The sequence below is a fragment of the Platalea leucorodia genome (genome assembly GCF_965183815.1).
Source record: "Platalea leucorodia genome assembly, chromosome: 10".
Taxonomy (NCBI): domain Eukaryota; kingdom Metazoa; phylum Chordata; class Aves; order Pelecaniformes; family Threskiornithidae; genus Platalea; species Platalea leucorodia.
In genome coordinates, this window is record NC_138832.1 from 11,293,255 (window position 1) to 11,320,406 (window position 27,152).

Below are 27,152 nucleotides of genomic sequence, written 5' to 3' on the forward strand. Positions count from 1 at the left end.
TATTTGCAGCCGAAGTCCTGAGACTAAACTAGATAAAATTGCAGTATGTCTTGGCATTTTTTTTTAGTGTAGCATATCTTGCTTAAGAGCGCAGGGAAGTCTCTGGAGAACTAGGGCAGCATCTGGGTACTTTGCAGCTCCCATGATTCTGTAAATTTATATAGCTCCAAATCATGTAGTGAATTGGGGGAAATTTTATGTTCATTTTTTTCTTTTCTTTTTTTTTTTACCCCCCCTCCTAACTTGTAGTTATTCCTTTTATCTGGACCATCTGTTTCTTTAAAGTAGTTGACCGTCATGTGCAGCCTGAATGGCTGGGAGGCTCTTGTTTCGATGGATTTTTTGATAACGTGTTGTATCACTGTTTATTTTTACTGGTAGTAAAGTACAATCTATTGGACAAAGATACTGTATCTTATGCTGAAGATTTAACTGAAACAAATGTTTGTATAATCTTAACCTTGCCTGTCTTTTGTGTAGAAGTACTACAAGATTTTTCATTTAATGTAAACTGTTTGAACACAAGCTGTAATTGTCCCACTAACAAGTTTGAGTTTGTCTGAGGAATGTTACAGGAATGCATTATTAAAGTGGATTTTAAGCCTTTTTTATCTGGTGTGTTGTCTCTTCTGTTTTTGGAATAAAAATATGTACATATGGATTGAAGTAAATCAAGCTTTAGATTATGGCACAGAAGTTGTTCTTGCATAGCTCTAGAAAGAGGGTGTTCAACCCCTGAGAATTTTCTAACAGTTCTTGTCACAGAAGGAGTTCTATTTGTGTGTTGCAATGAGACCTTCAACTTCAGCATTTCAGAATACAGTAAGGGAGCTCCTGATGCACTTGGGATGTGTCTATGTTGTGGATGCAGAGAAGCAAGACACTTGTTCATGTGTCACTGGGAGCATGGAGTTCAGTTCACATCTCATCTGTTGCCTGCCTGCCTGCCTGCCTGCCCCGTGCTGCAGTTGCCTCTGGCTGGGATGCAGACCTCCCTGCAGAGCTCTCAACTGCTGGGCTGGGGCAGGCAGCAGAGGACTCGCAATGGTCAGCGGCAACAGTGATGATTTATCTCGTATAATTAGAGGAGGGAATCTGTAGGGTCAGGAGCCTTCTGAGAGTTGTGTTCTCACACTGAAGCTCGTGACGCTGGGGAGGGGGGAGCAGAGGGGGAAGCTCAGAAAGAGATTTAGGTGGGAAAGGGAGGGAGAAGGAGTTACAGCCTGAGAGCATAAGGAGCTGCCTTACAGACTTGTGAAATAATAGAGGAGATTAGAACAGATTTTTCAGATGCCTAATGTTACTAAGGCAATAACCTTAAAAAAATTAGGGTTTGGTTCTGTAGGTACTGTGTAAGTAGGGAAAGATGAAATAATCTCTCTGGAGGTGTTATTGGTTTACCCCTGTCATTTGATGGCTTATAATTAGCTGGGAATGGGATGACTGATAAGAAGCTGTATTGAAGAGAGACTGCAGCTGATGGTCTTGTTTCTTTTGCTTGTTTTGTTTTGTTTCCCACATTGCAAAGCATCAGCACCAGTAGCTGACTTGCTGAGGTGATACGGGGCTCCAGAGGCTGGACTCTGCACGAGCACTGTTGTGATGTGCTGAGGTTCAGCCAGCGCACAGAAGGGAATGCTTTCCTCTGCACGCTTTTCCAAATCGCTGGCCATTACGTAGTTGCAGACTGATGAAGTATTTTGACTGTCTTGAAGAGACACCCTTGCTTTTTTATTGTCGTATCTGATCAGCTCGTTTAAAATGCACTTACACAGTATCAGTTCATATCAGACCAAGGACTGATGAGCAGTCTGGTTCTTATCACTTTGCTGTTAGCTTTAAACCCCCGTCATTTGTGTGCTTCAGAAGTTATAACTTGTGCTTTATGCAGCTTCCCCTTAAACAACAGTGACGGCATTTGCAAGAAAGATGTCTGAAAAATCCAACTGGTACCTGGATAATTTTGTCACATCAAAGCAGTAGACAAACATTTGCTTTTTTTTCTAGCACAGTGCATCTCACTAGAAGCTGTCATCACAGAAAGCTACAAGTGGTGGAATATGCTAAACTACTCCAGCGAGCTACCTTTGGGAGCTGAAAGAAGGAAGATGTGGTTTCTTGTGGCTTTGCTGAAAGGAGCCATCATTCCCTCTTCTGTCTTGGTCATGGCTTGGGTACCTGCTTGCCTACCTGGTGAGTCACCGGGTGCCAGAGGTAGCCAAAAGGAGAGGAAGAAAGGGAGCTCAGCCAGGCACAACACTGCCTTTGAGACATTTTCCCTTGCTACAGCCTGGCCACTCTGCTCTACCTGAGCTCGTAGTGACCGTGCTTTAAGGCAACAGGACCCTCCAAAGGAAAACCTGTAAAACCCCGCACTCCCTGCCTGCTCAGGCTATTTTGGGCAGCAGGTTTTTATTGGGGATGCCAGCTAATGACAAGAAAACTGAGTCTTAGGAGTAGACTGAACTCTTCTTTTTGGACCGGTTCCTGTTCAGGAGCGAAGTGCACTTTTTGATGAGGAGTATTGCCTGCATTTTCAGAGCGAGCACCAGAGTAAACAGGCTCCTTTAGCAGCTCAGCTCCGAGGAGACGAAATTATCCCTGGGAGCAAGACACAAACCTCTTCTCTGAGCTGCTATGTACAATCAGTGCAGACCTCGTGGACAACAGCTGGTACGTAACCCCTGAGCAGTGCTGTCAGGAGTGGCCGGGCAGAACTTCTGCTGTAGAATTGCTCAGCACATATTCCTATGGGGAAGATTTTATTCCCCAAATAGCTAAAACATGAATCCTGCCTACTAGCTTTGTGTAGCATACATAGCAGTAATATATATGTCAGGGATTCTCCTCCTAATGAGCCTTTTGTATGGAGGAACTACTCCATGCTATAGAAATGCACTCCCTTCCCGGTACCCTGGGCTCCACAGAGCATCCCGAACAACTGCAAGGTCAGGGTGAGCTGGGTTTCTCTCCCCAGAGGCATCAGCATGTTCTCCCCAGGACTCTGACCCTGATCGTTCAAGTGCAAACGCATTAAGTTGGGGTTGAGAATCATTTGGTCCTTTTTTTCTACCTCCTTTTTGTTCTGTTATATATCAAATTAAGTGCATGTTAAACAAGCCTCATTTTTAATTCTCAGCTGGCCCGTTCCTTGCAAGCTGTTTCAAAGGTGTTGGTCACGACCGTCCCTGCTTGGCCGGCTCACACGGTGACTTCTGCTTTACTTGGAGCTCTGCCCCGACGAGGGCCAGACTCAGCAACGCAGCCCTGTGGCCCAACTACAACTGCCAGAAGCCACAGCTTCAAACTAGATGCTGTGTGATGGATGTGCAGTCCAGCACATTCTTTGCCATCACCTGAACCTCATCTCCTCTTTTTCCTAATTTTTAAGCACCAGCTCCAGCAGGGCCTTGAGTCTCCTGATGGCTGAGTGAGCAATTCCCCTGGAGCTCATCTGTTTCATGGTGAATGTCTCGTGTCTGTCCCCCGGGCTGCACCCCTCACCTTGTCCTCCCTGAGGAGCCTCCCCTTGGGCCAGGAGCTGTGGACACCCCAATTCACTGTATGTCACTGTGCTATGTTCCCAGTAGGTTCTGTCTTTCAAGACACCTCGTTCCCTGCAGACATTTGCAGCAGTGCAGCAGAGGAGCGAGGGCAGAGCAGTGCCGCTGCATGCTCTCGGCTGCCTGCCGCTGCTCCTTGGGTGCTGAGGGCACTCTGCTTGGCCATGGCCCCCCCCAGCTACCTGCTGGTCCCTCTGCCATGAGCCTGGGTGTGTGGGTCAGCCACAGCATCCTCTTGGCGTTTCCTCCGAGGCATGCGAGGTAATCTGAGCTCCAGATTCCAGATTCTTACTGGCACAGGGATGGCGACAGCTGCAGCCTTGCTGACAGCTTGTGGAAAGGACAAGGAGATCTGAAACCCTATAGCTCTGCTCAGCCCCCAGCACCACAAATTCCCCTGTCACAGGGCTCTGCCCGGCTTCCCGGGTCCCAGGTGATCCCTCCTGCCTGAGCTGAGGCTCTGGATGCCAGCAGTGTTTTTTTACCCACCTTTGGGACCGTTGGGTCATTTATTGTGCCTTGAGGCACTGCAGTCCTTTGGGGGAGGTACCACCTTGAAGCCATGCGGCTCATGCTGGTATGACGGTTCCCCAGTGCCCTCTCATTTCCCTCCTAGATTTTGGGTTGGATATGGATTTATACACAGGCTACCCAGGTATAAGGAGGCCTGATGGTGACACATGTCCTCCCCTCCAGCAAGGCCATCTTCCTTGCTAATGAGATGACAAGGAAGAGCTTGACGTTGCTGCTGGCCAGGGCGTCTCAAGGTGGGGATGGCAGAGCCGAGCTGGCGGTGGAGCAGTGGGGCAGTGTGAAATGAGTCTTGAGTCATCTCCCTGGTGAGCTCCAGAATTTCGGCAAGGGTTCATCCTAACTCTGGATTTTGGAGATCCCCTTGGCATGGCAGCAGATCCTGCAGGCTGTTGTAGGGGGATTAACTAGGTTAAACAAACATCGTGGGACAGGGATGGGGTCACATCAGCCATGGTGGACTCCCTGGGCTGCCTGCAGGAACTGCCCTTTGCGCTTTCTGATAGTGCCAAGGGCTTATGTTGAACCCGGTTCCTGAGCAGAAACGCTCTCCAGGTGCTGTGTGCTCCAGCAGGTCAGGGCAGCACCCAGGAAACAGCTGTCTCTGCAAACAAGAACAACAAAAAGAAAATAATATTTATTCTAGATGCTTGTAGGAACTAAGTAAAACCTTTGACCTCAAGAGGGTTTCCTGTTTATAGAGGAAAACCCTTGTGTCCCAGAATGGGAGCAGGGAGTCCAAGCAAATCTCTTCTGGGTATGAGGGGCCCATGTAACATTTTGTGTTCTTCTTCTGTGACAACAACGATCTTCCAGGGGACAGATTTCATCCCTGGGTTGCGCAAGATCCTGCATTGAAGGATGTCTTGGCCACACGCACTGTTTTGGTCCACTGGTGCCTCTGTCTAGCAGATGGTTGTGCCTTTTGGGGCTGGGGGGATCAGCACAGGTTTTGCCCTGGGGCTGTGGGAAGTTGCTTCCCTTCTTTTGCAGGAAACTTTCAGCTGCTTCTATAAATGCTAAAGAAACTGAGAGCCATTGGTCAAGAGGAGTCGCAGGTTGTCCCGAGCCGAGCGTGAGCACCGGGGTGGCCCTGATGCCTCTGTGCCGGGTGCTGGTGGGACGGCAGGTGCTGGGAGGTCCTCTGCCCACCCCAGGTGTGGAGCCACCCCACAGCGCCCATTCCCTCTGCCGGGTGCAGGGGCAGGACAAAAATGCCTCTCAAGATAACGTGGGCGCCGGGTCCCGTCAGCTGCCAAGCTGCTGTGTCCATCTTTAGCCTGCTCTCCAGTTACCAGACACCTCCTCCGGCTGCCTCCAAAGATAGGCAAAGCCACCTCCCAGTGCCTGCGCTGGAAACTGCGGGGAAGCAGAGAGGGGATCACAGGCAGGGATGAGATTGATGGGATTTTTGTGAAAGGAGTGAAGGACGCCGTGAGTACGCCTGAGCTATGGCATCGCTGTGCTACAACAAGGGCTGTGGGCAGAGGTTTGATCCTGAGCACAACACCAAGGGTAAGTGGGCTCATCTGCCTTGCACTGGGGTGAGCGGGAAAGCATGCCGCTTTCCTGGGCAGCGGCCTCGGCCACCATGCCGCGGCCTGAGCTGCCAAGCAGGGCTGAGCCGAGCCCAGCGCAGGCAGCCCACATGGCAGGAGCTGCTGGGCGTCACGGGTGGCTCGTGGGCAGGATTGCTCCTCCTGAAATGTTCCGCCTGATTTTCCCTTTTCAGATTCCTGCCTGTATCACCCAGGTGTCCCCATCTTCCACGATGCCCTGAAGGTGAGTGGGGCAGGAGCCAGGGCTGCAGGGAGGGACCTTGTGCCCGGCAGGATTGCCCACACCTGACCTGTTTGTTATCCCCTGGTGCCTAGGGCTGGTCTTGTTGCAAGAAACGCACAACAGACTTCTCCGAGTTCCTCTCCATAAAGGTGAGCGACCTGCCAGCCCAAACGCACCCGCTGCTTCTCTGTCCTCTCCTCCTTGCCCCTGCCCTGTCCTGTCCCATCCCCATCTCGCACCAAGGCTGCCCCCTTCACCCTGCCAGCCGGGGATTTCCTATCTGCTTCCAAGGAGCCTGCAAGCAAGGGTGCTGCTCCCAAAGTGCAGGGCAGGTGCTCCCAGAGAAGGGTGCTAGAAGGGGCTGGGATCCCCCTCCAGGATCTTGTGGGATGAACACAAATGCCCCAAGCGCCAGCACAGCTGTGAATGTCTGAGCGGTCCTGGCCAGGGGAAGGAGGCAGCAGAGGCCCGGGGACATGGGGGAGACTCTTGCTGCCCTTCAGCTGCCAGGCTGGGGTGCAGCAGAGCTGAGGCCTATCTGCCATGGCCCCAGTGAGGCTGCCGCACTGTCTTGTCTCTGGGAATCCCTGTGGACGCAGCCCCTGCCCTGGTGCAGGGTCAGAGCCCATCCCTGCAGGACACAGAGCCACCAGAGCAGGGAAACTCACAGGGTTTGAGAGCAGCCACCAGGTTAGGGGGGGCAAAGCAGGCATCAGCCTTGCCTCTGCTGCCTAGGGATGCACAAAGGGGTTTCACAGCAAGGAGAAGCCCCCTGAGCCTTTCAGCCAAGAGGAGACCTCAGACAAGCCAAAGGCCAAACCAGTGGAAGAGCTCATCATCCAAGGACCAAAATCAGCTGAGAAGATGCAGCGGGAAAGACCAAGGTGAGATGGGCTAAGCTAAGTGTCGCCCTGCTGTGCCACTTCTTCTGCACCTGTCCCACCCTGCTGCTTCCTCAGGAGAGGCAACGACACTTAAATTGCAAAAAAAAAAACCACTCAGCCTTTGCTGCTGCTGTTTCCTAGCTCCGATGAGCCAAGACAACTGCTGCCAATTAAAGTATCCAGGTCTCTGGAGCAGGCACTGGAGAAACTGAACCTGTCCTCCAAGGACGAGGCACCTGAGGGCGGTTGTGCAGGTAGTGACGAGCTGATGGATGGCAGCGGGATTGCATGTGGCAAGTTCAGTGTGGGGTTTTGCATGGCAGGTTCAGTGCAGGATGGTGGGTGCTGTCTGCTCAGCCACCTGCAAACCCACAGAGCTGTGTCTCGGAGCTGTGTTGCAATGGTCTGTGCTCAGGGGCTGTGGGTGCTAAGCTGGGGAGCTGGCAGTGAGGCTGTACGGAGGGTTTGGGGGCAGGCGCGGTCAGCGCATGCCCCGGGGTGAAGCTGTGTTGCTCTCGCAGGGGAGACGGCTGCCCAGGTGAGAGCTGGCACCACCTGCAAGAACTCAGCCTGCAAGGTGGTGAGTACCTGGCAGGGTCCCATCTTTGTACGGTCTGCATCGCATGGCCGGGAGCATTGCAGGTCCGGCGTGGGGGCTCATCTCCCAGCTGCCACCAGGTGCAGGGCAGGGTGCCGGGCGGGTGGGAGTTGGCAGTGCCCATCGGCTCCGTATGCTCCTGCTCTTCCTGCCCCTAGAGCAGCTGCTTCTGTCGCCTCCCAGGCATGTTCCTGCAAGAGGCTTCCAGATTCCTGGATTGCTGGTACATTTGCATTTCACTGCTGCTAATTGCTTGCAATGAAATATAGCACATATTCAGGATATGGGCGTATAGGTAAAATGCATGTGGAAAATTCCCACCTGCATTTAATTAATGTAGCACAGCCCACTTTCTATCTTGCCTCGAGGTGTGCGCTGGAGGGACCAAGCTGCAGGAGGGCCGGCCTGCTTGGAAAGCAGCAGAGAAGGGAATGAGCAGGGAGCAAAAGGCGGGAGGTGGATAAGGACATGAGACTGACACACTCTGGGAAGGAGGGGAAGGGACAGGATGGACAAACAGCCCCTTGCACCTCAGAGAGAGTTTCTGTGGTGCCCAGACTTGCCCACTGTCTCGGTGCTGCTCAGCCCTGGGCTGGGACCAGGCTGTGTTTGGGAGAGGGCATACGGAAGGGTTGCTGCCAGGGTTGTGGGGATGACACTGGGGTGCCGGCAAGGCCAGGGTTGCTGCCCTGCCAGCAGGAAGCAGGGACCAGTGCCGGGCTGCCGGCTGGGCATAGTGCCAGAGTAAGTCCTCACAGATGCTGGACCTGGCGAAAGGGTGACGTTGGGCATTGTGCTGTGCCCTATGCAGGGATGGGCACCGATGGGTGGATGCCTGGCTGTGCACTGCCATGCCAGAGGCACAGCCGAAACTTTCCTCTGCTTCTCGCTCCACAGATCTACCAGGGCCCAGAGAGCAACACAGAGATTTGTACTTTCCATCCTGGCGTTCCTGTCTTCCATGAAGGGTAAGAAACAACCCTTTACTGGAGAGCAAACTGATCCTGCTGAGGGCTGAAAGTGCCGCACTGCAAGGCTGTGTGGCCTCAGCAGCACGGCCGGTGCAGGCGTGGGTGACACCCCCTGGGTGACAGGTGGGCAGGGGGAGCTGCTGCTTCCGAGCCCCTCTCCCTCACCACCCTGAAGCCCGCTCTGGTCCCCTCTGCTGTGGGTGCTCCCCGCTCAGGTCACCCTGCTCTCCCCAGGATGAAGTACTGGAGCTGCTGCAGAGTCAAAACGACAGACTTCAGCACCTTCCTGGAGCAGCCAGGCTGCAGCAGCGGGCGGCACTGCTGGACGGGGAAGGGGGTAAGGGGGCTCTCAGCAGGGGCAACTCATGTGAGGAAAGTGCCGTTACTGACACCTGAGGAGTGCTCCTTCCCTCTTGCTCTGCATTCACAGGGGTTTCTGCATTTAATTCTCTTAATTTTCATAATTGCTGACAGATGACTGCACAGGGTTTGAATGCCTAATCTCCACCCATCTGCTGTTTAAAATGCTGCTCCTGCATTCACAAAACGTGTCAGCTCTCACACCCAATGGGCAGATGTGCAATAGGAAGCTGAATGAGGCAGGAGCTGGCCCCAGGCATGGCATAGCCAGTGCTGCAGGCTGCTGCACAGAGATAGGCAGCTGAACATGGGAAAAGCCCTGCAAAAAACACCCAAAGTTTTGACAGATGACTGCAGATGACTGAATTGGGTTTTAATGAAGCTTTCCCTCTGCAACTGCTTCCCAGGAGGGACCTCATCTACATAGCGGCATGGAGTTGTGGCAGGGCAATGGGGAGAAGATCCCGATTCCCAGTATTGTGTGTGTGTGTGTGCAAGTTTCCCCAGGAAAGCTCTTGGCTGGAAACAGGTTTGAGCTGGGAAAGTTGCACCAAAACGACCCAGGATATCCCTGAAAAGGCATCATGTTCCTCTGAGGCAGAACTGCTCTGAGCAACCCCCTCTGAGCCCAGTCTGTTCTTTGTCCTGGAGCAGAAAGCGTATAGTAGATGTAAAGGAGGCTGCAGTGAATGAACTGTGATGTTGTGATGCAGATGCTTTGTGCTAATTGTCACCTGAGTTTGGGGCTGGGATTACTCCCAGGGCATTTCTTTGGCTGGCAATGCTGAGGCCTGCAGGGGGTCTGTCTCCTGGTGATGCTCAGAAATGCCTGGTGGGGCCAAAGCTGCCTGTGGCATGGATGAAGGGGGAGTCCTGTGGGAGAAAGGTGAAACGTGGCCAGTTGGGGCTCATCTGTCTCCCAAATTTAGCATGGTGGCATGATCCATGTCCAGCAACAGCCCCTGCTCTGCCCTCCAGACCAAGTTTCCTGACTGTGCACAGCACCTATGAGCTTGGGCACAGCAGAGTGACTCTGGAACAAGAAGGGGATGTCTCTGGTCTTAACATAACCTTCTGGAGCGACCCCAAGCACAGTATAGATGCCCCATGGCATGGGACAGCTTGACAGGGGCTGCCCACCTTCGCATGAACAACCTCTCCTCAAAAACCTGCACAAAAGGCAGGGTTTGATCTTGCTTAGCTGATGCCGACCTCAGCCGGCGCTCTGCGAAGCAGACGTGCAAAGGAGCATCCTCTGGCACAGACATCCCCTCTGTTTGGGCTGTGCTTGGGCTAGATGCCGTGCTGTGATGGATTCCCCTCCCCGCAGGACAAGAAGGCGGTGTCGTGCCGGCAGGACTGGCACCAAACCAGCAGCCAGGTGGTGGTGACGGTCTATGCCAAGAACCCCCTGCCCACCCTCAGCAGTGTGAAAGCCAACCGCACTGTGGTGAGTGGGGCCGGCAGAGGTGGGCTGGGGATGCGCGCTTTCATGGCATCTGATTTTGATGAGCCAACAGCCAGGAGCCGGCCGGGTGCCCAGTGCTTTTTGATGGCCTGTTTGGTCTGTTGCTGCAGCTGGCACTGGCACTGCTGATCTGCCATCCCCAAGCTGAGAGCTCGGCAGCTTTGCTGCTGCAGCAGCATCTGCCCAGCCACTCTGGCTCCGTGGCTTTCACCCTCAATGGGTGGCTTTGCTGGCCTTGAATGCCTCAGCTGGTAGCAGAGGTGAACCCGGCATGCTCTGAAGGGGATGAAATGCTCCCAGATGCCAAGGTCTGCTTGGTCTCCCAGCAGACCGTTACACCAGAGCCAGGACATGGGATGCATTATGGTGCTGGAAGGCAGCTGCACTGTCTGGTGGGAGAGCTCTGGCAGTGCTGTGCTACCCACTCAGATAATTTTCTGTTGATCTTTCAGCTTGAGGTTCATGTCATCTTTGAAGGGAATAAGATTTTCCAGGCAGAACTGGATCTCTGGGGGGTAAGATCCTGTTTACTTTGATCTCCCTATTCCAGTAGCCTGCGTGGGGCTGGGCTGCAATGCTGCGAGGCAGCCCGTGCTCTGGGAGAAGCATTTGCAGCCCCAAACACAGGATCCCAGTAAGGAAAATTACTCTCTGCGTAGTCAGGATTCTCAGACTTTTGAAAAAGCAGCAAAACGGTTGTTGCTGCAATTTCTGCACAGTCCTTCCTGTGCATGGAGCATGAGGCAGACTTTGACTGTATTATTGCATAGAAATGCTGTGGCCCCTTGGGACGCCATCTCTTCCCCGGCTGGCACATCTGTGGAACAAACAGCCATTTCATAGTCCCTCCCTCGGTGTGATTCATTGCCAGCTCTCTAAGCCTTGTGGAGAACACAGGTCCGCCACAACTGTCGCAGCAGAGAGGACCCGTTTATCTCCAGAGCTCCAGTTTTCTATAGCAGGAAAGGCTGATGGGGAAATTAGTTTTTTCTTTATTGATCCCATAGTGGTAGCACTCCCTGGGAGCCACACCAGGACTGTGCCTGGGCTCGGTGCCTGTCTGACTGCTGTGCACTACCTGAGGTACCCCAGCTACTCTCTTTTAAATGCTGCCACAGTGCTGGCTTGCTCTTGTTGGGATTGTCTGGGAGCCAGGTTGCTCAGGTACCGGCATTTACAGCCATGTCTGCTAGGAAATGCTTTAGGGGTTGTGAGGAGGGCTGTTAAGGAGGCTGCTGGTGGCTGCACAGATCGATCCTGGACTAAGAGCAGAGCTGGATGTCGCTGCCGGCTCTGTAGGTGTTCTGGGTTTGGTCCCAGACAGCCCCAAAGGGTCTTTGGCCCAGCAGGTCCCTGTCTCCCCCTGCAATCCTGCTATGCCTGCGGGCAGGCAGTGGTGCGAGGGCAGAGACTCGCTCTCAGATTTCTCAGCTGCTTGCTGGCTGGGGAGGAGCAGTGAGACTCAGGAATTTGCATGTACATTTCTTGCCTTTATTTCTGGTGCGTGCTGCCTGTGCCTGCAGGCAGCAGAGTGTGCTGCCGGGTGTGGGTATGCCTGTGTCTCAGCGCAGCTCACTGCCGTGGGGAGAGGGCTGTACCACAGCTGTGCACGTGGCTGCGGCTAGCTGAGCTCTCCTGAGCTCTGTACCAGCACTGCACTGCTGCTTATATGTAGCACTGTGAAGCTCAGCTGGAGCCCACGTTTCATCCTGCTCTGTCTCCTGGCACACAAGGAGAGGAGGTCTCCCCTCTCTTCTCCTCTGGCAGGGCTCTGTCAGTAAGGGGAAGGATGAGTGTGTGCGGCCTGCCCTCCCCTGCCCAGCTCACTGCACCTTTCCCTCTCTCTAGGTCATTGAAATAGAGAAGAGCTTTGTGAGCATGGTCCCGACCAAGGTGGAGATCACGCTTTGCAAAGCCAGCCCTGGCTCCTGGGCCAGGCTGGAGCTCCCCCAAAGCAGGTCACACTCCCGTGGCGAGCAGGAGGAGGCTGCCAGTGCAGAGGAGCCCGGGGCAGAGCAGGAGGAGGACTCGGACGATAGCTTGAGCTGGTCGGAGGAGGAAGATGAGGAGCTGGAGATGGGAACACCGAGCAACTGACAGCCAAGTGCTTCAGCAGCCGAGCAGTGCCAGCTCCTGAGCTGCCAGGGACCTTGGCACCAGCTCCTGAGGAGCAGACCCAGCCCAGAGCCATGCGCAGGCTGCAGCACGGCCCTCTCCCCCAGTCAGAAGGGGCAAGTAATAAAAACCCAGAGCAAAGGTTATGCTCTGAAATTCCTGATAGGCGCTTAAGAAACGTCAGTGGGCTGAACCCTGCCATCCGTCTCTCCCTCTCCTGTGCCGGGCCCAGGGCAGGACAACGGGAGGAGCCCCCTTGGCTGCACCTCAGGCAGCCTCTGCCTGTGCCTGTGCCAGGTCTCCTTGGGGCCGGGGTGCTCGTAGCCCGGTGTTCTGCCTGACCCTGGCATTGCTGGGGGGCGCGGAGCCCCGGGGCAGCAGGGTGAGCCGAGCTTAACCCCCCCGCCGCCTCCCTGCCTCCGCGGCGGGAAGGGGAGCCGGGCCCGGGAGGTGTGAGGAGGGAGATGGAGGCTGCGGGCAGAAGGGAAACGTCATCGCTGCCTGCGGGGACCTGACGTCCTCCTCTGCAAAGACCGTTACAGGCCCGGGCCGAGAGGCCGACATCGACCGAGGGACGGGAGACAAAGCGGCCGCGGCGGCGGGGGATCCCCGAGGGGGTCTCGCTGTGTAGCGCCTCCCCGCGCTAGGAAGGGGGTCGGAGGGCGACGCGCACCATTTGCCGACGGTACGAAGATATTCCGGTATCGAAGTCCGCCAGCAGGACCCGGCAGGGACTCCCGGCCGCCCCCCGCCCCGCCCGGGGCCCGGCCCCGCCGCTCCCGGCGCCGGGAAGGGCCGCGCAGCCCCGGGGCGGCGCCCTCCCGCGGCGGCGCCCCCTGGCGGGGCCCTCCGGGGGCGGCGGCGGCGCGGAGGGCGCCTGCGCGCGGCGGGAGCGGGGCGCGTGCGCGCGGCGGCGGCAGGGGCGGGCGCCGGGGTGCGGCCGGGTGCAGGGTCCGCCGCCGCCCCGGGGAGCAGTGGCCGCCGGCGGCGCGGGAGGTGAGCGCGGGGCGTGAGCGCGGGGCTCGCGGGGCGGGGCGGTGGGCCGGCGGCGGGGGCGCGGTGCGGTGCCGGGCGGCGCCCCGGGCTCCCCACGGGCGGCGGCGCGGCCCGTGGCGGGCCCTGAGGGGCCGCGAGGTGAAGCGAGGCGCGGTGGCCGCGGGCCCGGCGGCGGGGGAGCGGCCTCCGCGGGCCCCGGGCGCCCCGCGTCTCCGCGGGGGTTCCTCCTCAGCGCCCCGCCTGCCCCAGCCTCCGCCCGGCGGCAGCGCTGGGGAGGAAGATCCTCCGCGTCCGGCCGCCGCCACCCTGGCTGTCAGCGGGGCGGCGGCCCGGGGCCGGCGCCGGCCTCTCCCGGCCTGGGGGCTGCGGCGGTCGCGGTTTCCTTCCCGGGCTGCGCGGTGCCCTTCGGCACCTGCCCTGCTGGGGAAGCGGCCGGCTGCGGGAGCGGGAAGGGCGAGCGCGGGAGTAGCGGGGTAGTCACGCCCGGCCGCGGGGCGTGTTGTTTTCTTGGTTTGCCGAGGCTGCGGGAGATGGGGCGCGGGGCCCGGCTCCTGCGCCCGGCGGGGTTTGTGGAGGTGAAGGTGCCCGTGAGAGCACCGGGGGTGCCGGAGGCCCAGGGGAAAGGCGATGTTTGGAACAAGCTTTTCTCTGGTCGCGCTTCTCGCCGCGGGATGTGCGGGAGGCGGGAACGGCCCCGTGGGCAGGTCCTCCTCCTCCTCCACCGCAGCGCCCGAGGGTTGGGCTGGGCTGTTCTGAACTCAGGCTGATGCTAATCCTCGTTAGGACTATCGTGACAAATTTAAGGCGACCTCTGCTCTCAGCTGATATAATAAAAGGTTGGCATATGATGAGTTAGCCTTTTCTAAAGGTCTGTTGTTCAAGTGCTGAGAGTGGATTTTCCTTTACAGCGATACGTAAGAGTAATCGTATTTGATCTGTTCTCTAAAAACTGCTAAATTGTTGTCTCAGGAAGAGTAGAGCAAGGTAGTGACCTAAAATATTCCGAGTGCTGAGGGGTTTCAGGAGTCACAGGTATTATATCATTTAGCAGCTGCTACAGAGCTCTCTTTTACAAGCTTAATGGTTCTCTTCTTGAGTCCCGTAAACTTTCAGCATTTGTAACATCCCCTACTGAGGAATTCCTAGCTTAACCTCAAACCCTGAGAAGCAATGATACCTTTTATTTGTTCTGAACCTCCCTCTTTCTGATTCAATTTGCTGTCCCTTTGATTTAATTTGATGTCCGTTTGTGTGGTTTGGTTGTTTTTTTTTTGAAAGAACCAATGAATAGTCAGTATCTGTTTACTCTTTATAAACACTTGGGATTCCCATCATATTTACTCTGAGTTATAAAAAAGCTTTAAATGCATTTGTTCTTTATGTGTACCCTATACTTGCAACGTGTCCCGCGCTGGAGTGTGGTGCTCCTTGTGCCAGCATCATTAGCTCTGTGCTCGTTGTCCCAAGCTTATTTTTTGAGTTTAAAACGCTTACATTCTCTTCTGTGTCAAATGTAAAATACATAGCATGAAGGCTCTGTTTGGCAAGTTTGCCAGTGTTCATCTGCACACAAGTTTTTCTATAGGGAACTTACGCTTATGAGACATATTTGGCATTTTGGCTTACTATTTCCTTAAAAAAGGATGCTTTTAAATGTTCTTCTTAGAAGGAATTTTACAGAGATCTTGGAAGAACAATGAAATATGCGGTTTGCAATTAGTAGGAGGAAAATGAATATGCAGTTTGATTTGCTTACGTGATGAGGCTGTGATTCTTTTGGAGTCCAAAATGTTTTCACACAATTTGGTACCATGTAAAGATCCATACCCTTAAAAGGAGTATTTTAATTTTTTTTCTTTACTTTCCTATGCCTGTATGTGTAAATCTGATAGACTGCTGAGAGACTCCTTGCCACTGGTAACTTCTGCTCCCTTTTTAGAACTGCAATACTTGATGCAAATGAGACTGGTAAATATTGCAATATTGTAGTGCACAAGCACATACAATACACAGTGAGTGCACACTTTAACTCGTGTTTTAATTGTATCAAAACTATTTGAAGACACTTATGAAAACTGTTATTAATTGACCAAGTGCATTTTTTTTTTACCCCCCAGTGAAATTTGGGGGCAGAGGAGGAGAAATCAAAGAGAATGAAAAGTGTGTGTGGGCTTTTTTCTCGAGGAAAAAGCTTAGGTTTTCCTGGTATAAACATTGCCCTTGAAATACAACAGTGGCTTTGTTAGAACTTTTCTTAAAAATAAAGAGTGTTTAGGGTGCCAATGAATGCCAGATGACAAAAGATGATAGGAAGATAGACTAACAGGTTTTTTTTTCCACTTCAAATAGGAATCAGGGATGCTTTAACTGGATTTATCGTTCATCCTGCAATGTGCTTAATGGGCCTCTTCACAGAACCTCATCTCTGAGGTACTGTCTTTTTTTCTTTTAGCCAACAGTAGTGAATTAAGGCCTTGCCAGAATCTATAAAAGGTAGGAAGGACATATGTTATTCACTTTTTATGAACTGACTGTGATACCCAGGAGGCGTGCAGTGGATCTGGGCACAGAACCCTGCAGTCACAGCTCCTAGTCTTACACCTTTACTGTGCTCACCCTTGAAGTGTGTCAGGGTCGCTTGCATTCAAATAAATTGTGAAGGGTACCCGTCTTGATGAATCCATGCTTCTGCATGTGGTTGCAGGAGGCAAGTCAAGTTTAATACTCTGCAGCTTTTAATTATGGCAGGATACATGTCACATTCATATACTGGGGATTCAGATACCTACTGAAGTCCTATTTTTTAGTTCCTATATGACTGTGCAGCTGCACCTTGTTGTAGTGTTATTTCACAGCTGTGCAGCTGTTTGATGAGGTGGTTTCTAATGCCCTTTGGAAATATTTATTATCCAATAAACATAATCTTGGATTAATGGAATTTAAGGTCATTGATACTTGGTCACTAGTATCTTTGCTCTCTTACAAAATTTGGAGTATGAGTGCCTGTAGTAAGAGTGTTGAAGCACTGAGGTTTGTGTGGTTGAGGTGCCCAAATACCTCATGCAGACCACTTAGTTTTCACTGTGGTTCCCTAAGAAATACTGCTTATGTGGTAAAGCTTATGCATGTTTCATCCCTGCAAAAAAAAATATTTAAATTGATAAACCAATTTCAGCCTAATTTGACAGGGGTAGAGGTTTTAAAAACATAATATGAAAGGTTTTGGGTAATTTCTTTTATTTCTTTGAAATAGCTTTTTGTGCCAAAAGGGGTAAGGCCTTTCTAGCATTCACACTGAGGGAACAACCTGTGAGAACTGCGCTCTTGTTAGGCATCAGTAATATGCGCATGGGAGCTGAACCTCCAGGTAGAGCTCTGCAGAAAGCGAGCTTCCTCGATTCTGCTGTTCACATGGAGCTCTGGACCGTGGACTGCACGGTTCCTGCTGTGCTGCTGAAATCTGGCTTGGCTTGTTGATTCCCCCCCCCCCCCCCCCCCCATCTGCTGCCACTCAGGCTGTTGCCCTGTGTTTTGTTTCTCTTGCAGGTAAATGGCAGGACAGAAAGCGATGTGAAAACTTTGAAAGGCACTGAGAATTCCAAGTAGGTCATTCATTGCTGAAGGGTATTAGGGATGAGGTCTCCTATTTAAATTTTTTACTCTTTCTTGGCATGCGTTCTAAAAGTCTGGCACTTGTCCATTCATTTGGTGCTTGCCTAAAACAACGGCAAGTAAGCTGAGCTGTTGTGGAATAGTAACGCAGTCTTGATTAAATTACTGAGAGCCCCCTTCTCTCAGGTCTGGTGGCTAAGCTGCACACATGAAAAAAAATCTTAACTCCTTTGCATGTGTGAGGATGGTGGGATGTACTTAGAACTGCCTTATTCACCTAATTCATTGTTGAAAGTTTCTGCCTGACTTCACGTATCAGGTGGACAGAGTGAATCATCTCTGATCTCGTTTTTGTTACTGAAAGATGAGCAATTAAGTCGTTTAGATTTCTTAATGTCTGCTTCTGCTTGCTCCTGATAAAGCGGTATCAAACTTCTGAGCCTGCAAAACAGGGATTGATCAAAGGTGGTGGCTGAACAGAATGACATAGCTCAGTACAGGTGATTTCGGCTGAACTCCTAGTGCGTTTTCTGCTTGGTTTTGGCCAAAATGGGGCCCTATCCAAACGGGAGAGAGAGATACGGAAGACCTGACAAACTCTCTGCAAATGAAGTTATCAAAGAACAATACCAAAGCTAAAATCCATCTAACAAAGAGGCATCTGGTGTTAACGTACAAGGGCAGAGACATATCCTGCTAAGAAGTAGTTCCTCTGCCAAGAATTTTTTGAAGTGCAGGAAGTATAAAAAGCATAAATCTAGAAAGCCCCAGAAGAATTCAGGTTCATGTTTCCTCTCTGTTTTCTGTTGCTGTTTTCTCCCTCCTCTTAGCAAGCAGGGAACTTTCCTTCAGAAGTATTAAATGGAAGATCTAGAAGTTTTTTCTCTCCCACAAAAAAATTTTGATGCAACATGAAGTTATTCTATGATTTCACTTACGATAGCTTTGTGGGGAGCGGGAGCGGAATCCAAATAGTGAATTTCCCCAGCAAATGTCTAGCTGGGTTACAGGGGAGCAAGCTGTCCATGTTAATGATACCAGAAAATATGTAATTAGGTCAGAACGGGAGCAGCTCTCCAGACAATGTCTCGACACGTCGATTGAAATCTTGCACATTCCAGAGGAAGTGCCAGGTGTGCAGGCAGTGAAGCCAGGCTTTGCAGCATCTTCTGAGAAGGAAACTAACTCAAACAGGAATGCCAGTTTTCTAAATCAAAGCCACTGGTGGACAAGATAGAAATAACTCTCATCTACGAGTTTTTGCACAACACTTCTTTGTGGGGTGGTTGGGTTTGTGGTTTTTTTTTTGTTTATTCTTTGAAAATTATTCCCATTTTGCTGTAACTGCTAGAACTCTTCATGTTCTGATGATCTTCGACCTTAACTCTAATGAAAGTTCTTTCTCTGGCAGGACTAAGCAACCTGAATTACCTCTCACTACTTTGGACTTTCCGTTCGCTTCTTTCTCTTGTCGAGTAACCTTTAAACTTGGCTTTGGAGCTTGTGCCTAGCTTTCTTTTTCTAAATTCTAAGTCTTGTTTTTGATGTGTTGATGTGTTAATCTGTATTTTTCTCTTTTTTTTTAGTTCTTGTTACCTGTTGTACGTGGAGATTTTCTCTCTAAAGTTTTCCCCCCAAATTATTTTGAAGCTCACCAAAAAAACCCCAAACAAACCCTAAACTGATTTTCCTGCTCTTGGTAATGTTCGTTGGTAATTTTGTTTTTGGAGTATGTTTTTTTCCAGCATATATTTATATTCAAATAGCATGCAGTGCCAACTTCAAGGGTGCTTGAGAAATAAAAAGCATTTTCTATGCAAATTTGAACCCCAGCTTCTTTCTATATTATGAGAGTTTTATTGCTAGGCAAATTGTTTACAAGAAAAAAAATAGAGACTTTATACATTTTGAACAAAAAGATATGTGGATTTAATAGAAAAGGCCTGATGGAGGTAATATTGTTTGCTTGGTTGTGGCTTAAATTAAAAAAACCTTTGTCTTCCACATGTAAATCTTTAACCAAACTACACCTGCTCACAAAATACAGGTTTCTGGAGTGTAGGAGCTTCTTTCTGCTCTTTTTTTAGAATTTATTTATCTTAATTTTTTTTTAATTTCTCTGAATTTTGTGTTTAAGTACTAAATCATGTATCCTGGTGTGTGTTTGTTTTTCCTGTATTGCATATGCCATACATGAGTCCTTTCAGCTAAGACGCTGCTTACTACTTTAAGGGAGCCCTGAAGAGAAGCATACTTAAAAGCCTACAAACTCTCTAATTGTATTTGTGTAGTTCATACTTAGCCTGATGTTTTGGCATGTTTGCGTAGAGCTATTTTGTATTGCAAACGTTGCTCTTCTAAAATCCAAGCCTTAGTCAGGTAATTCAAGATAGTAATGCTGTGAAAGAGCATTTGTGTTCCAGGCTTTTTTGTTACCTTACTACTGTTCTCTGAATTGAAAGCTCTAATGACCTCTTAAATAAAGCCCCAACAAAATAATCTTTGGGTAATACACTTTCATTGGAAGTTTTAAATCAGGTCGAATCAAGCTATTTTAGCTGCTGATGGCACAGGATACATGTGGCTTTGTAGTTTACCAATATATGAAACTGCCTGTATTGTCTTACAGTATTGGTGTGAAGACCAGATATCCGTGCCTGGCGTGTGCAGGTAGGGGTGCAATTCTGGGATACCCTATCTTTCTGTGAAAAGCTGTGGACAGAAATGCATAGAGGTGCAAGCCCTTCGGGGAGCTCATGGTTTGTGTTTTAAAGAGATCTCTGTTTCCAAGTCTTCGCAATTTGTTTATTTTAGAAACTGGGCATATAAAAGGCTTTGTGTATCTCGTTCTCCACAATACTTTTGTTGCTATAGTTGAGTTTTTATTGCATGTATCCAGCTGACTTGGTTCTGCCATCTCTGTGATGTCACTTGTTATTGACTGATCAAAATAGCGGTTTGTTGCATAGGTAGTTCATTCGGGAAAAAAACTTTTGCTCTGGAATTGTTTGTCACCACTAAGGTTTCTGGCATAGCATCTTCTAGTACTTCAGTGGTTTGAAGTAAACACAGGAATAAGCTTTAAAACCTGCTCTCTGTGCTGCAGTCCAGTGATATGTTGCCAGCAATAGCAGCATATGGTGTTCCTCCCCCATGATGCATTCCCACCATATGCTACCGCTGGCTTGGTTGTACCAACACAGTTCGTTGTGGTACGACTTGGTAAACTGGATGAAACAACTCCTCACCCTTTTTCAGTGTGTCGTCACAGCTGAGGAGGTGGCGTGCTACCTGAGTGGGAAGGGGAAACAGGGTTTGGAAATGCCTGAAGGCAGCCTCGCTGCTGGAGAGAGCATGGCGGTGTCTCAAAGCAGGTAGTGATCTGCCCTGCAGGGAGAGCAGCAGTAGGGACTAGGATGGTGAGTTACGGTTGCATCTTCAGGTAGAACAATGTTATGGTATTAAAATATGTCTGCTGCTCTGTCACTGTTTGCTTCTAGCGCGTACACCCTTTGTGTTCAGAAATATTATGTTGTATTGTATGCTGCCAGTAACAGTGTTTAATATAATGCTAAAAATGTTTAATTGTTTTAAGTAATTTTATATTAAAACGGGTTTCAATGTTGGGGTTTGCAAAATGCAAGAAATGTTTCTAAGCCTCTAATTTGACAGAACTTACCTATTTTTTTCTCCCCCCCTCCCCAGCCCTGTTAAATGAAAATCTTGGCGCAACTGTTCTGGAATAATATATGCAGTCCTGCTGTCAGCTTTTGCTGGTCAGTGCTGTTCTTCATTTTACTGATTACCTTTACAATATGCAGTTGCATACACATCTCTTTACGTTTGACCGGAGCCTTGAAACAGGATCACTGATTTTTTTGATGTATGATGGAATTCACATGTATGCTTTTCTGCCAAAGCTCAAAAGTACTTGCCAGATTTCATTTCAGCTGATTCATGTTGTTTTAGAAAAGTAATTCCTGCCATTTTCAAAAAAGATAAAACTACTTCTCCATCTTCCTCCTGCTTGTTTTCCTCCAAATTCTTCCCCTCCAATGTCCTGCTGGGTCTTTCTGGAGCAAGGTTTCTGCACTGCTTCCCACCACTGATTGGTTTTCAGCAGTGCATGTGTACGTACATTGATACTTCCTTAAGCACTGTGTGTTGTAGTGACCAAAGTCGATATTACTTTGTCTTTTGCAAAGTTGCACTCTGTCTTTTGCAAAGTCGCCTGTTGCAGCTTTGTGCCAAAGCTTAAGGTAGCCTATTTTCGCTTAGTGCAGAGGAATCATGTGTGCTCCCAGTGGGAAGACAACAGTATGTAGATATAGATAAAGACTTTGTCGAAAAGGACGAAGCTGAGACTTAAATGGTAATAAGTTGTTGATTTGTCTGGATGGTCTTGAAGAGGAAGTTGGAGGGAGGGGGTTTCATGACTTTTATAAGTGAAATACTTTACTATTGCTCATTTTCATATATTCCCTTTGCTATTTTGATGGTGTTGGAGCTGTATCTTTCTGGAATATGCAATATAGTTCCGCCTACTATTTGTTTCTTCTGTTTGAAGCAACGTATTTCTGCTGGTTGCAAGTTGAGGATTACTGATAGTACCTCAAAGGCATTTGGGTGAGAAGGCAGACGCAAGTTCCTTCTTGTTCAGGCTAGCAGTGGAAGCTCCAGCATACAACAAATGTACAACAAATGACTGCTTGTAATTATTCCATGCTATTTTCAAAGTTCCTGCTGTTCATGTAATGAAAGTTTAGAATTAATTGCATTTTAGGCTATATCCATTTGATTATCTCTACTCTTCACATACCAGGAAAGGGATAGGGAAGCCTTTAAGTGTCAAATATCTCCTGTAACAATTCCCCAGTCTGCCTAGGAAGGCTGTTTGCTGATCTCTTACAGCATGTATTTTTCTGATGCTCAGTAAAAGCTTTCTTTATTGTAGCTCAAGCCTATTGAGTTCTGCTTGTTCTGTCACTGATTAGTGAGAATAATCTGTTCTTGGCTTCTTTAGAAAAATTCTTGATGTATTCTAATATGGGTAGTATGGCTAGTTATATTTCAAAGAACAGCTTTTCTTGTACATGCTACTTTCTGAACCTTGTATCTGGTGTCCTCTAAATACTGCTGTATCTTGAGGTCTGATTGATCCTGAGTCGAGTCAATTATCATAGTAAACAGTAGCAGTGCAGCCCAGCAATGGGTATCTTCGTTTATTGTATAATTTTTGGACCTTTCTTTGTGGTAAACTGTTTAGGCAGTAGACTATGTAGACAAGAAGTGTGAATCTTGGAGGGTGTGTGTGTACAGAGGTGTGTGTGTGAACCTACAAATGACAGAGTATCTTGTTACTAGATCTGAGGTCACGATCCCTTTCCACTTGCAGGTACCTCTAAGGACTTGTCCCTTTGCCTGTGGGAAACTGTCTGGCAGTAAGGCAAGACTGTGAGAATTTGGCTAATTTGTACTTACGTGGTTGGAATGCGGCCAGTTGTCACTGAGCTCTCAACTCAATGCGTCTCCATTTCACTATTGCCTTTCTAGGCTGTGAGCTCTTCATAATGGCTTCTCAGACACTGAGTGTGTCTAGCTGTGATAAGAAATTGTTAGCAATATTAAACACACTTGCTAAAGCTTATCTTTAAAATGGCTATCATTGAGTGTGCTTTTCCTAACTTTTTTTTCTTGCTTTGTGCAGGACTTTGTTTCCGGGTAAAGAATGCAGACTATAAAGTGCGTAGTTGTTGGAGATGGCGCTGTGGGAAAAACTTGTCTTCTCATCAGCTATACCACCAATGCCTTCCCAGAAGAGTACATCCCTACTGTGTTTGACAACTACAGTGCCCAAATGACTGTTGATGGACGGACAGTTAGCCTGAATCTCTGGGACACTGCAGGCCAGGAGGAGTACGACCGCCTGCGCACACTCTCTTATCCTCAAACCAATGTATTCGTCATCTGTTTCTCCATCGGTAGCCCCTCTTCCTATGCAAATGTGAGGCACAAATGGCATCCTGAAGTTTCTCACCACTGTCCAAATGTTCCCATTCTTTTAGTGGGCACGAAGAGAGACTTGAGAAATGACCTGGAAACAGTTAAAAAGTTGAAAGAGCAAAGCTTGGCTCCCACTACCCCGCAGCAGGGTACTTCGCTGGCTAAACAAATTGGAGCAGTCAAATATTTGGAGTGTTCAGCGTTGAATCAGGAGGGTGTTCGGGAGGTGTTTGCTGAAGCTGTGCGTGCAGTTCTGTATCCTGTGACAAAGAAGAACACAAGAAAATGTGTCTTATTGTAGTTACCTCGGGTGATGGATGTTCGAAGTTGAATATTGACTAGAATCTTGGAGGGCTCTTTAATGAGTTAAATTGAAGATTTGCATCTTGCACTAACAGCTCTAAGCAGAAATGGTTTATGCAACGAATATTCTTGCAGTCTTACTGCTTCAGGGAAACTGAAACACAACAGTTGTGTTTTTTTTTTTTTTTTTTTTTTCCCAACTGAGAGGTCAAATATCTACTTTATTTCTAAAGTTCCAGTCTCCAGCTTCTCCAGGGATCACTTGGCTTCTGTCCTTATTTAATGGAGCAAAATAAAAGAAGGGACTTCTTTGAAGCCAGACTTCTTTACTAGATAGCCATCAGTTACTAGATTTGCTGAAAAGCACAAATTCTGATAAATTTGCTTTAAGTGTAGCTGCTGCTTTTCCCATCTCTTATTTACTTTGAATTTGTTTTACAAACAGAAGCCTGGCTGTCCGGTTGTTTTACTTTGTCAATTTAAAGCTTGAAAACAATTTGTTTACATGCAAAAATGCCTGAAATATTACTGAGATTGACCTTATAGTGAACTGTGATCGTTTATATGAAGAGTTAGCATAAGGCATGTTTAATGCAATGAGCAAGACCCAGGGAACACCTGCAGTGATTTTATTAATAGAAGCAGGAGCTGATTTCTCCTAATGTAAGGAACTTAGAATAATGATGAATCACTCAAATGCGTGATTTTTGTACTTTTGAATTGGAGAGGTAGAAGAGTAGTTTAGATGCAAGTCTTCCATAATCTTCTAAACTGTGTTTTTATTTCACTCTCCAAAGAGACTTTGCACCCTGAGAATAAAGTTAACAGTTACCTTCTCAGACTGACTGAGGTAGTTGGGATGACACTTCTCAAAACGAGATTTTCAGTGTGATCCGTTTGATGAATCTCAGAGACTTGATAGCAGCCCGTTTGCTCTTGAGAAATTCATTGCTTCACTTCTTAATGTTCTTGGGGCCATCACCTGAGATTTTTATGGCAAATTCCTTTGTTGTTTTTCTGAGAGAACACTGACAGAAAATTTGGAGGTTCTATTTACAGGAACCAGGAACCCTTGTTTTTTCCTGGCAACTCACTGATGGTTTCAGTTAAATTTGTAATGGTTAGCCAGTCACTGGGTAGGTTTACCTGGGCAGTTTTCTCCTCTCTACTAGGTGATCAGTTATTATAAACTCTTTTAACTGAAGTTCTATTGACATACTTTTTAACTTCCTTTAGCAGCTCTAGTGAGTGGCAGCTTGCTTTTATTTTCAGGATGTGCACTGTTCTTTATGTGTCATTCCGGGACCAGCTGAGGAGTGAGCGCATGAAACCTTCCTTAGCCTTAACCTTACAGCTTGGTAGTATGAAAGCAGCATGCTTCCTTTGAAGCATGAATATTTTGTGTGAAACCAGTGGTGCTGGACTGGGCTTTGTTGTCTGAAGTTGACAGTGCTGTCTTTGTCTGGATGCAGCCTCAATTGGTAATTCAGAACTTGCTTTCCTGTGAATCCCACACATGCAAAAGTGCACTGGTGTATATCCTGGGCAGAAAAAAACCTCATTTTAGCAAGATAACAGAAAATACATCAACAAGGTTATTAGGGATCTTGTGTTAATTTAACCTTGCTTTATCTGATACGGGCAAAAATGCCAGGTGGATAGAAACATACGTATTTGTGCCCTAATTCTGCTCTTTGAAGAGGATGTGCCTTTCTTCAGCTGGTGTAACTGATGCTGACACTAACTGCAATTTTTGTTTATCTGAGATGCTTGTACTGGTACTGCTTTAGCAAACTGCAACCCATAGATTATAAACTGCAGTTAATGCAAATACTGGTATATGCGGCTAGTGAACCAACACCGAGTTCCGAACATTGCCTGATGGCAGGCAACACCAAAACACCCGTTATGCATGACTTCTGCAGAAGCCTCGAGGCTCTGCATATTTTTCTTCACCAAGTGCCATTGCCTGGAGTCTCTTTGTGTCTTTTGCACTCATAGAAGAAGTGCTGTTCCAGATGTGGCTCCTACCGCAGTGCCCTGCAGGCTGTGAGGGTGTAGGAGTATTTCAGTGAGGTAACCTCTACTCACCATGTTCTGCCTTTACTTTAGTAGTAGGCCTTTAGTGTGGGCTTGACTTGCAGGCAGCAATTAACTCTGTGCCTTGTAATTCACGATTATTTTCTGTAGGTAAATTTCAGTAGCTGAGTAAATAGTTTATCGTTTTTAAAATGTATTTATTTAAGCCAGTGTACATTTTTTTTTTTAATGCTGGTCAGGCCTAAATCAACTGTCTAGTTACCCTGGTGCAAGCCCATAACCTTCGCTTCATTCAGAGATGTACTTTAAAAAGTTTGTGATATATTTGAACTGCTCTTAAATAGACTTTTAATTTCAACAACAGGCACCTCTTTTTTTTTTTTTTTTTCTTGCTACATATATTTGCAATTTTGTACTGAAGCTACTACTGTTTTTAAAAGTTTTTACTTTTTTACATACTGAAATCTTTTAGTTCTGCATCTTTTGTGGTTATTCCTAACTGGATTACAATAATTTTGTGGAGAAGAAGAAATCCTGTGAGCAAGTATTGCACACACCCCCCCTGTTTCTGTAGGCTCACAGAGCAGCCATCCTGGTGTTAACTGGAAGAGAGTATGGTGAGATAAAATTCAACTACTTAATCAATTTATTTGAATTGATTACATTATTGATTACATTATGCTAGAACACTTTATCCCCATCTAGATTACTTAATAAATTGATTGCACAACAGTACTGAGGAGAATAACACGACAGTGATGAAAATGAGCAGAAAGTGAACTTTAAACACAGTCAAAAACTTTTTTATTGGCTTTGGAGTACCTCATTAATAGTCATTTAGATGCCTGTTATTTCTGTCACTTTCTGCCAGGAGTAGAAATCCTGCTGGCTGACAGCTGGTTTCCTCCAGCCTCTGCTTTTCAGGAGCACAGGGATCCAATGAGCTTTTCCATTCAGTGGGCATTCTCAGTTGGTGATCTTCATTCCCTTTTCCCCCTACAATTCTTGGTGCATTTTATTGTAAGTAGTCCAGTGCTTCAGTCTACAATCCATTCCGTTTCTCCCACGTTGTTTTTGTGGATTTTTTGTGGGTTTTTTTTGTTGGTTGTTTTTTTTTTTCCTGTAGGCAGGTAACAAATACAGACTTCGCACAATCCCACGGATGGGTTTTGTCTGGTTTTGGGAGATCAGAAAACCCAGATTAAGCTGTGCGGGTTTCCTGAACTGTTCAAGATTCCTTGGTTTGTTACTGAATAGAAATGCAGTGTGTATGTCTTAATTCACAGAAGAGACTCTATGAAGAGACTGATTCTAATCTTTCAGTTCGTGAATGATTTCTGAAATACTTAAATTTTTTTTTTTTTTTAAATATAGCTGAAGCCATCCACAGGGAGCTGAGCAGTTCAGGAATTCTGTGTCCAAAGGATGTTATGAGGTGCGCTTAGATGTACGAGTGCTTTCTCCAGTTTACAGCTGTAGCTATTTCTATGAAATTTAAACTAGAAGAGCCTCGCTGTGCTTTGTCTCCGAGTGCTAAACCTCACTCTGTAGAAACCTCGGTGCTGCTTGGGCTGACCCTGGGAAGCAGATGGATCTCGCGGGGGTCCCAACCCCCGGGTGGGCTGCAGGGAGCACCCGTCAGCAGCGGCAGCCCAAGGCTCTTAAGTGTGGTACTGATACATACACTGGCATCTTGATTTTATACTATAAAAGAATTTGTATTACAGCTAACACTTTTAAAGGATTTTTTTTTTGTTTTGTTTTAAATTATGCGGAATTAAGTTGTAATAAACCTTTCCTCATCTCTCTGGCTCTCGTATTAACTCACCCTGCTGTTTGTAACGCGCCTCTTCTAAACGTAGTTCTTTCCTGTGGAAAGCCGGACCCCCTTTCCCAAAGGCAATAAACGATTTTTCGGTGAACGCC

General features: G+C 48.4%; 2 protein-coding genes across 8 annotated transcripts; both read left to right on the forward strand.

Annotated features, from left to right (window-relative positions):
* The first annotated feature begins 2,026 nt into the window (after nucleotides 1-2,026).
* On the forward strand, nucleotides 2,027-12,487 carry ITGB1BP2 (integrin subunit beta 1 binding protein 2). Its single transcript, XM_082322929.1, has 13 exons — nucleotides 2,027-2,673; nucleotides 3,140-3,562; nucleotides 5,088-5,609; nucleotides 5,827-5,876; nucleotides 5,969-6,025; nucleotides 6,612-6,760; nucleotides 6,902-7,014; nucleotides 7,282-7,340; nucleotides 8,256-8,326; nucleotides 8,564-8,666; nucleotides 10,020-10,139; nucleotides 10,610-10,672; nucleotides 12,006-12,487. Exons 3-13 carry the CDS (start codon nucleotides 5,546-5,548, stop codon nucleotides 12,252-12,254), a joined length of 1,098 nt encoding a protein of 365 aa, XP_082179055.1. The 5' UTR covers nucleotides 2,027-2,673; nucleotides 3,140-3,562; nucleotides 5,088-5,545; the 3' UTR covers nucleotides 12,255-12,487.
* Nucleotides 12,488-12,898: 411 nt separating this feature from the next.
* On the forward strand, nucleotides 12,899-24,248 carry LOC309595990 (rho-related GTP-binding protein RhoG-like). 7 transcript variants are annotated; one of them, XM_082323663.1, is made up of 4 exons: nucleotides 13,195-13,268; nucleotides 16,815-16,870; nucleotides 19,510-19,550; nucleotides 22,588-24,248. In XM_082323663.1, the coding sequence occupies exon 4, from the start codon at nucleotides 22,609-22,611 to the stop codon at nucleotides 23,182-23,184; it is 576 nt and encodes a 191-aa protein (XP_082179789.1). In that variant the 5' UTR covers nucleotides 13,195-13,268; nucleotides 16,815-16,870; nucleotides 19,510-19,550; nucleotides 22,588-22,608; the 3' UTR covers nucleotides 23,185-24,248. The 7 variants fall into 7 exon arrangements, with proteins under 7 accessions (XP_082179793.1, XP_082179787.1, XP_082179789.1 ...); XM_082323665.1 differs by lacking the exons at nucleotides 16,815-16,870; nucleotides 19,510-19,550 and adding an exon at nucleotides 15,618-15,698; XM_082323662.1 differs by lacking the exon at nucleotides 19,510-19,550.
* Nucleotides 24,249-27,152: the final 2,904 nt, after the last annotated feature.

Bases quoted from the DNA above. Each gene is read 5' to 3' on its own strand.
- ITGB1BP2 (XM_082322929.1), top strand. From the start codon at position 5,546: ATGGCATCGCTGTGCTACAACAAGGGCTGTGGGCAGAGGTTTGATCCT. The intron at 7,015-7,281 runs GTAGTGACGAGC...TTGCTCTCGCAG, and splicing joins ACCTGAGGGCGGTTGTGCAG to GGGAGACGGCTGCCCAGGTG. The intron at 10,140-10,609 runs GTGAGTGGGGCC...TTGATCTTTCAG, and splicing joins TGAAAGCCAACCGCACTGTG to CTTGAGGTTCATGTCATCTT.
- LOC309595990 (XM_082323667.1), top strand. From the start codon at position 22,609: ATGCAGACTATAAAGTGCGTAGTTGTTGGAGATGGCGCTGTGGGAAAA.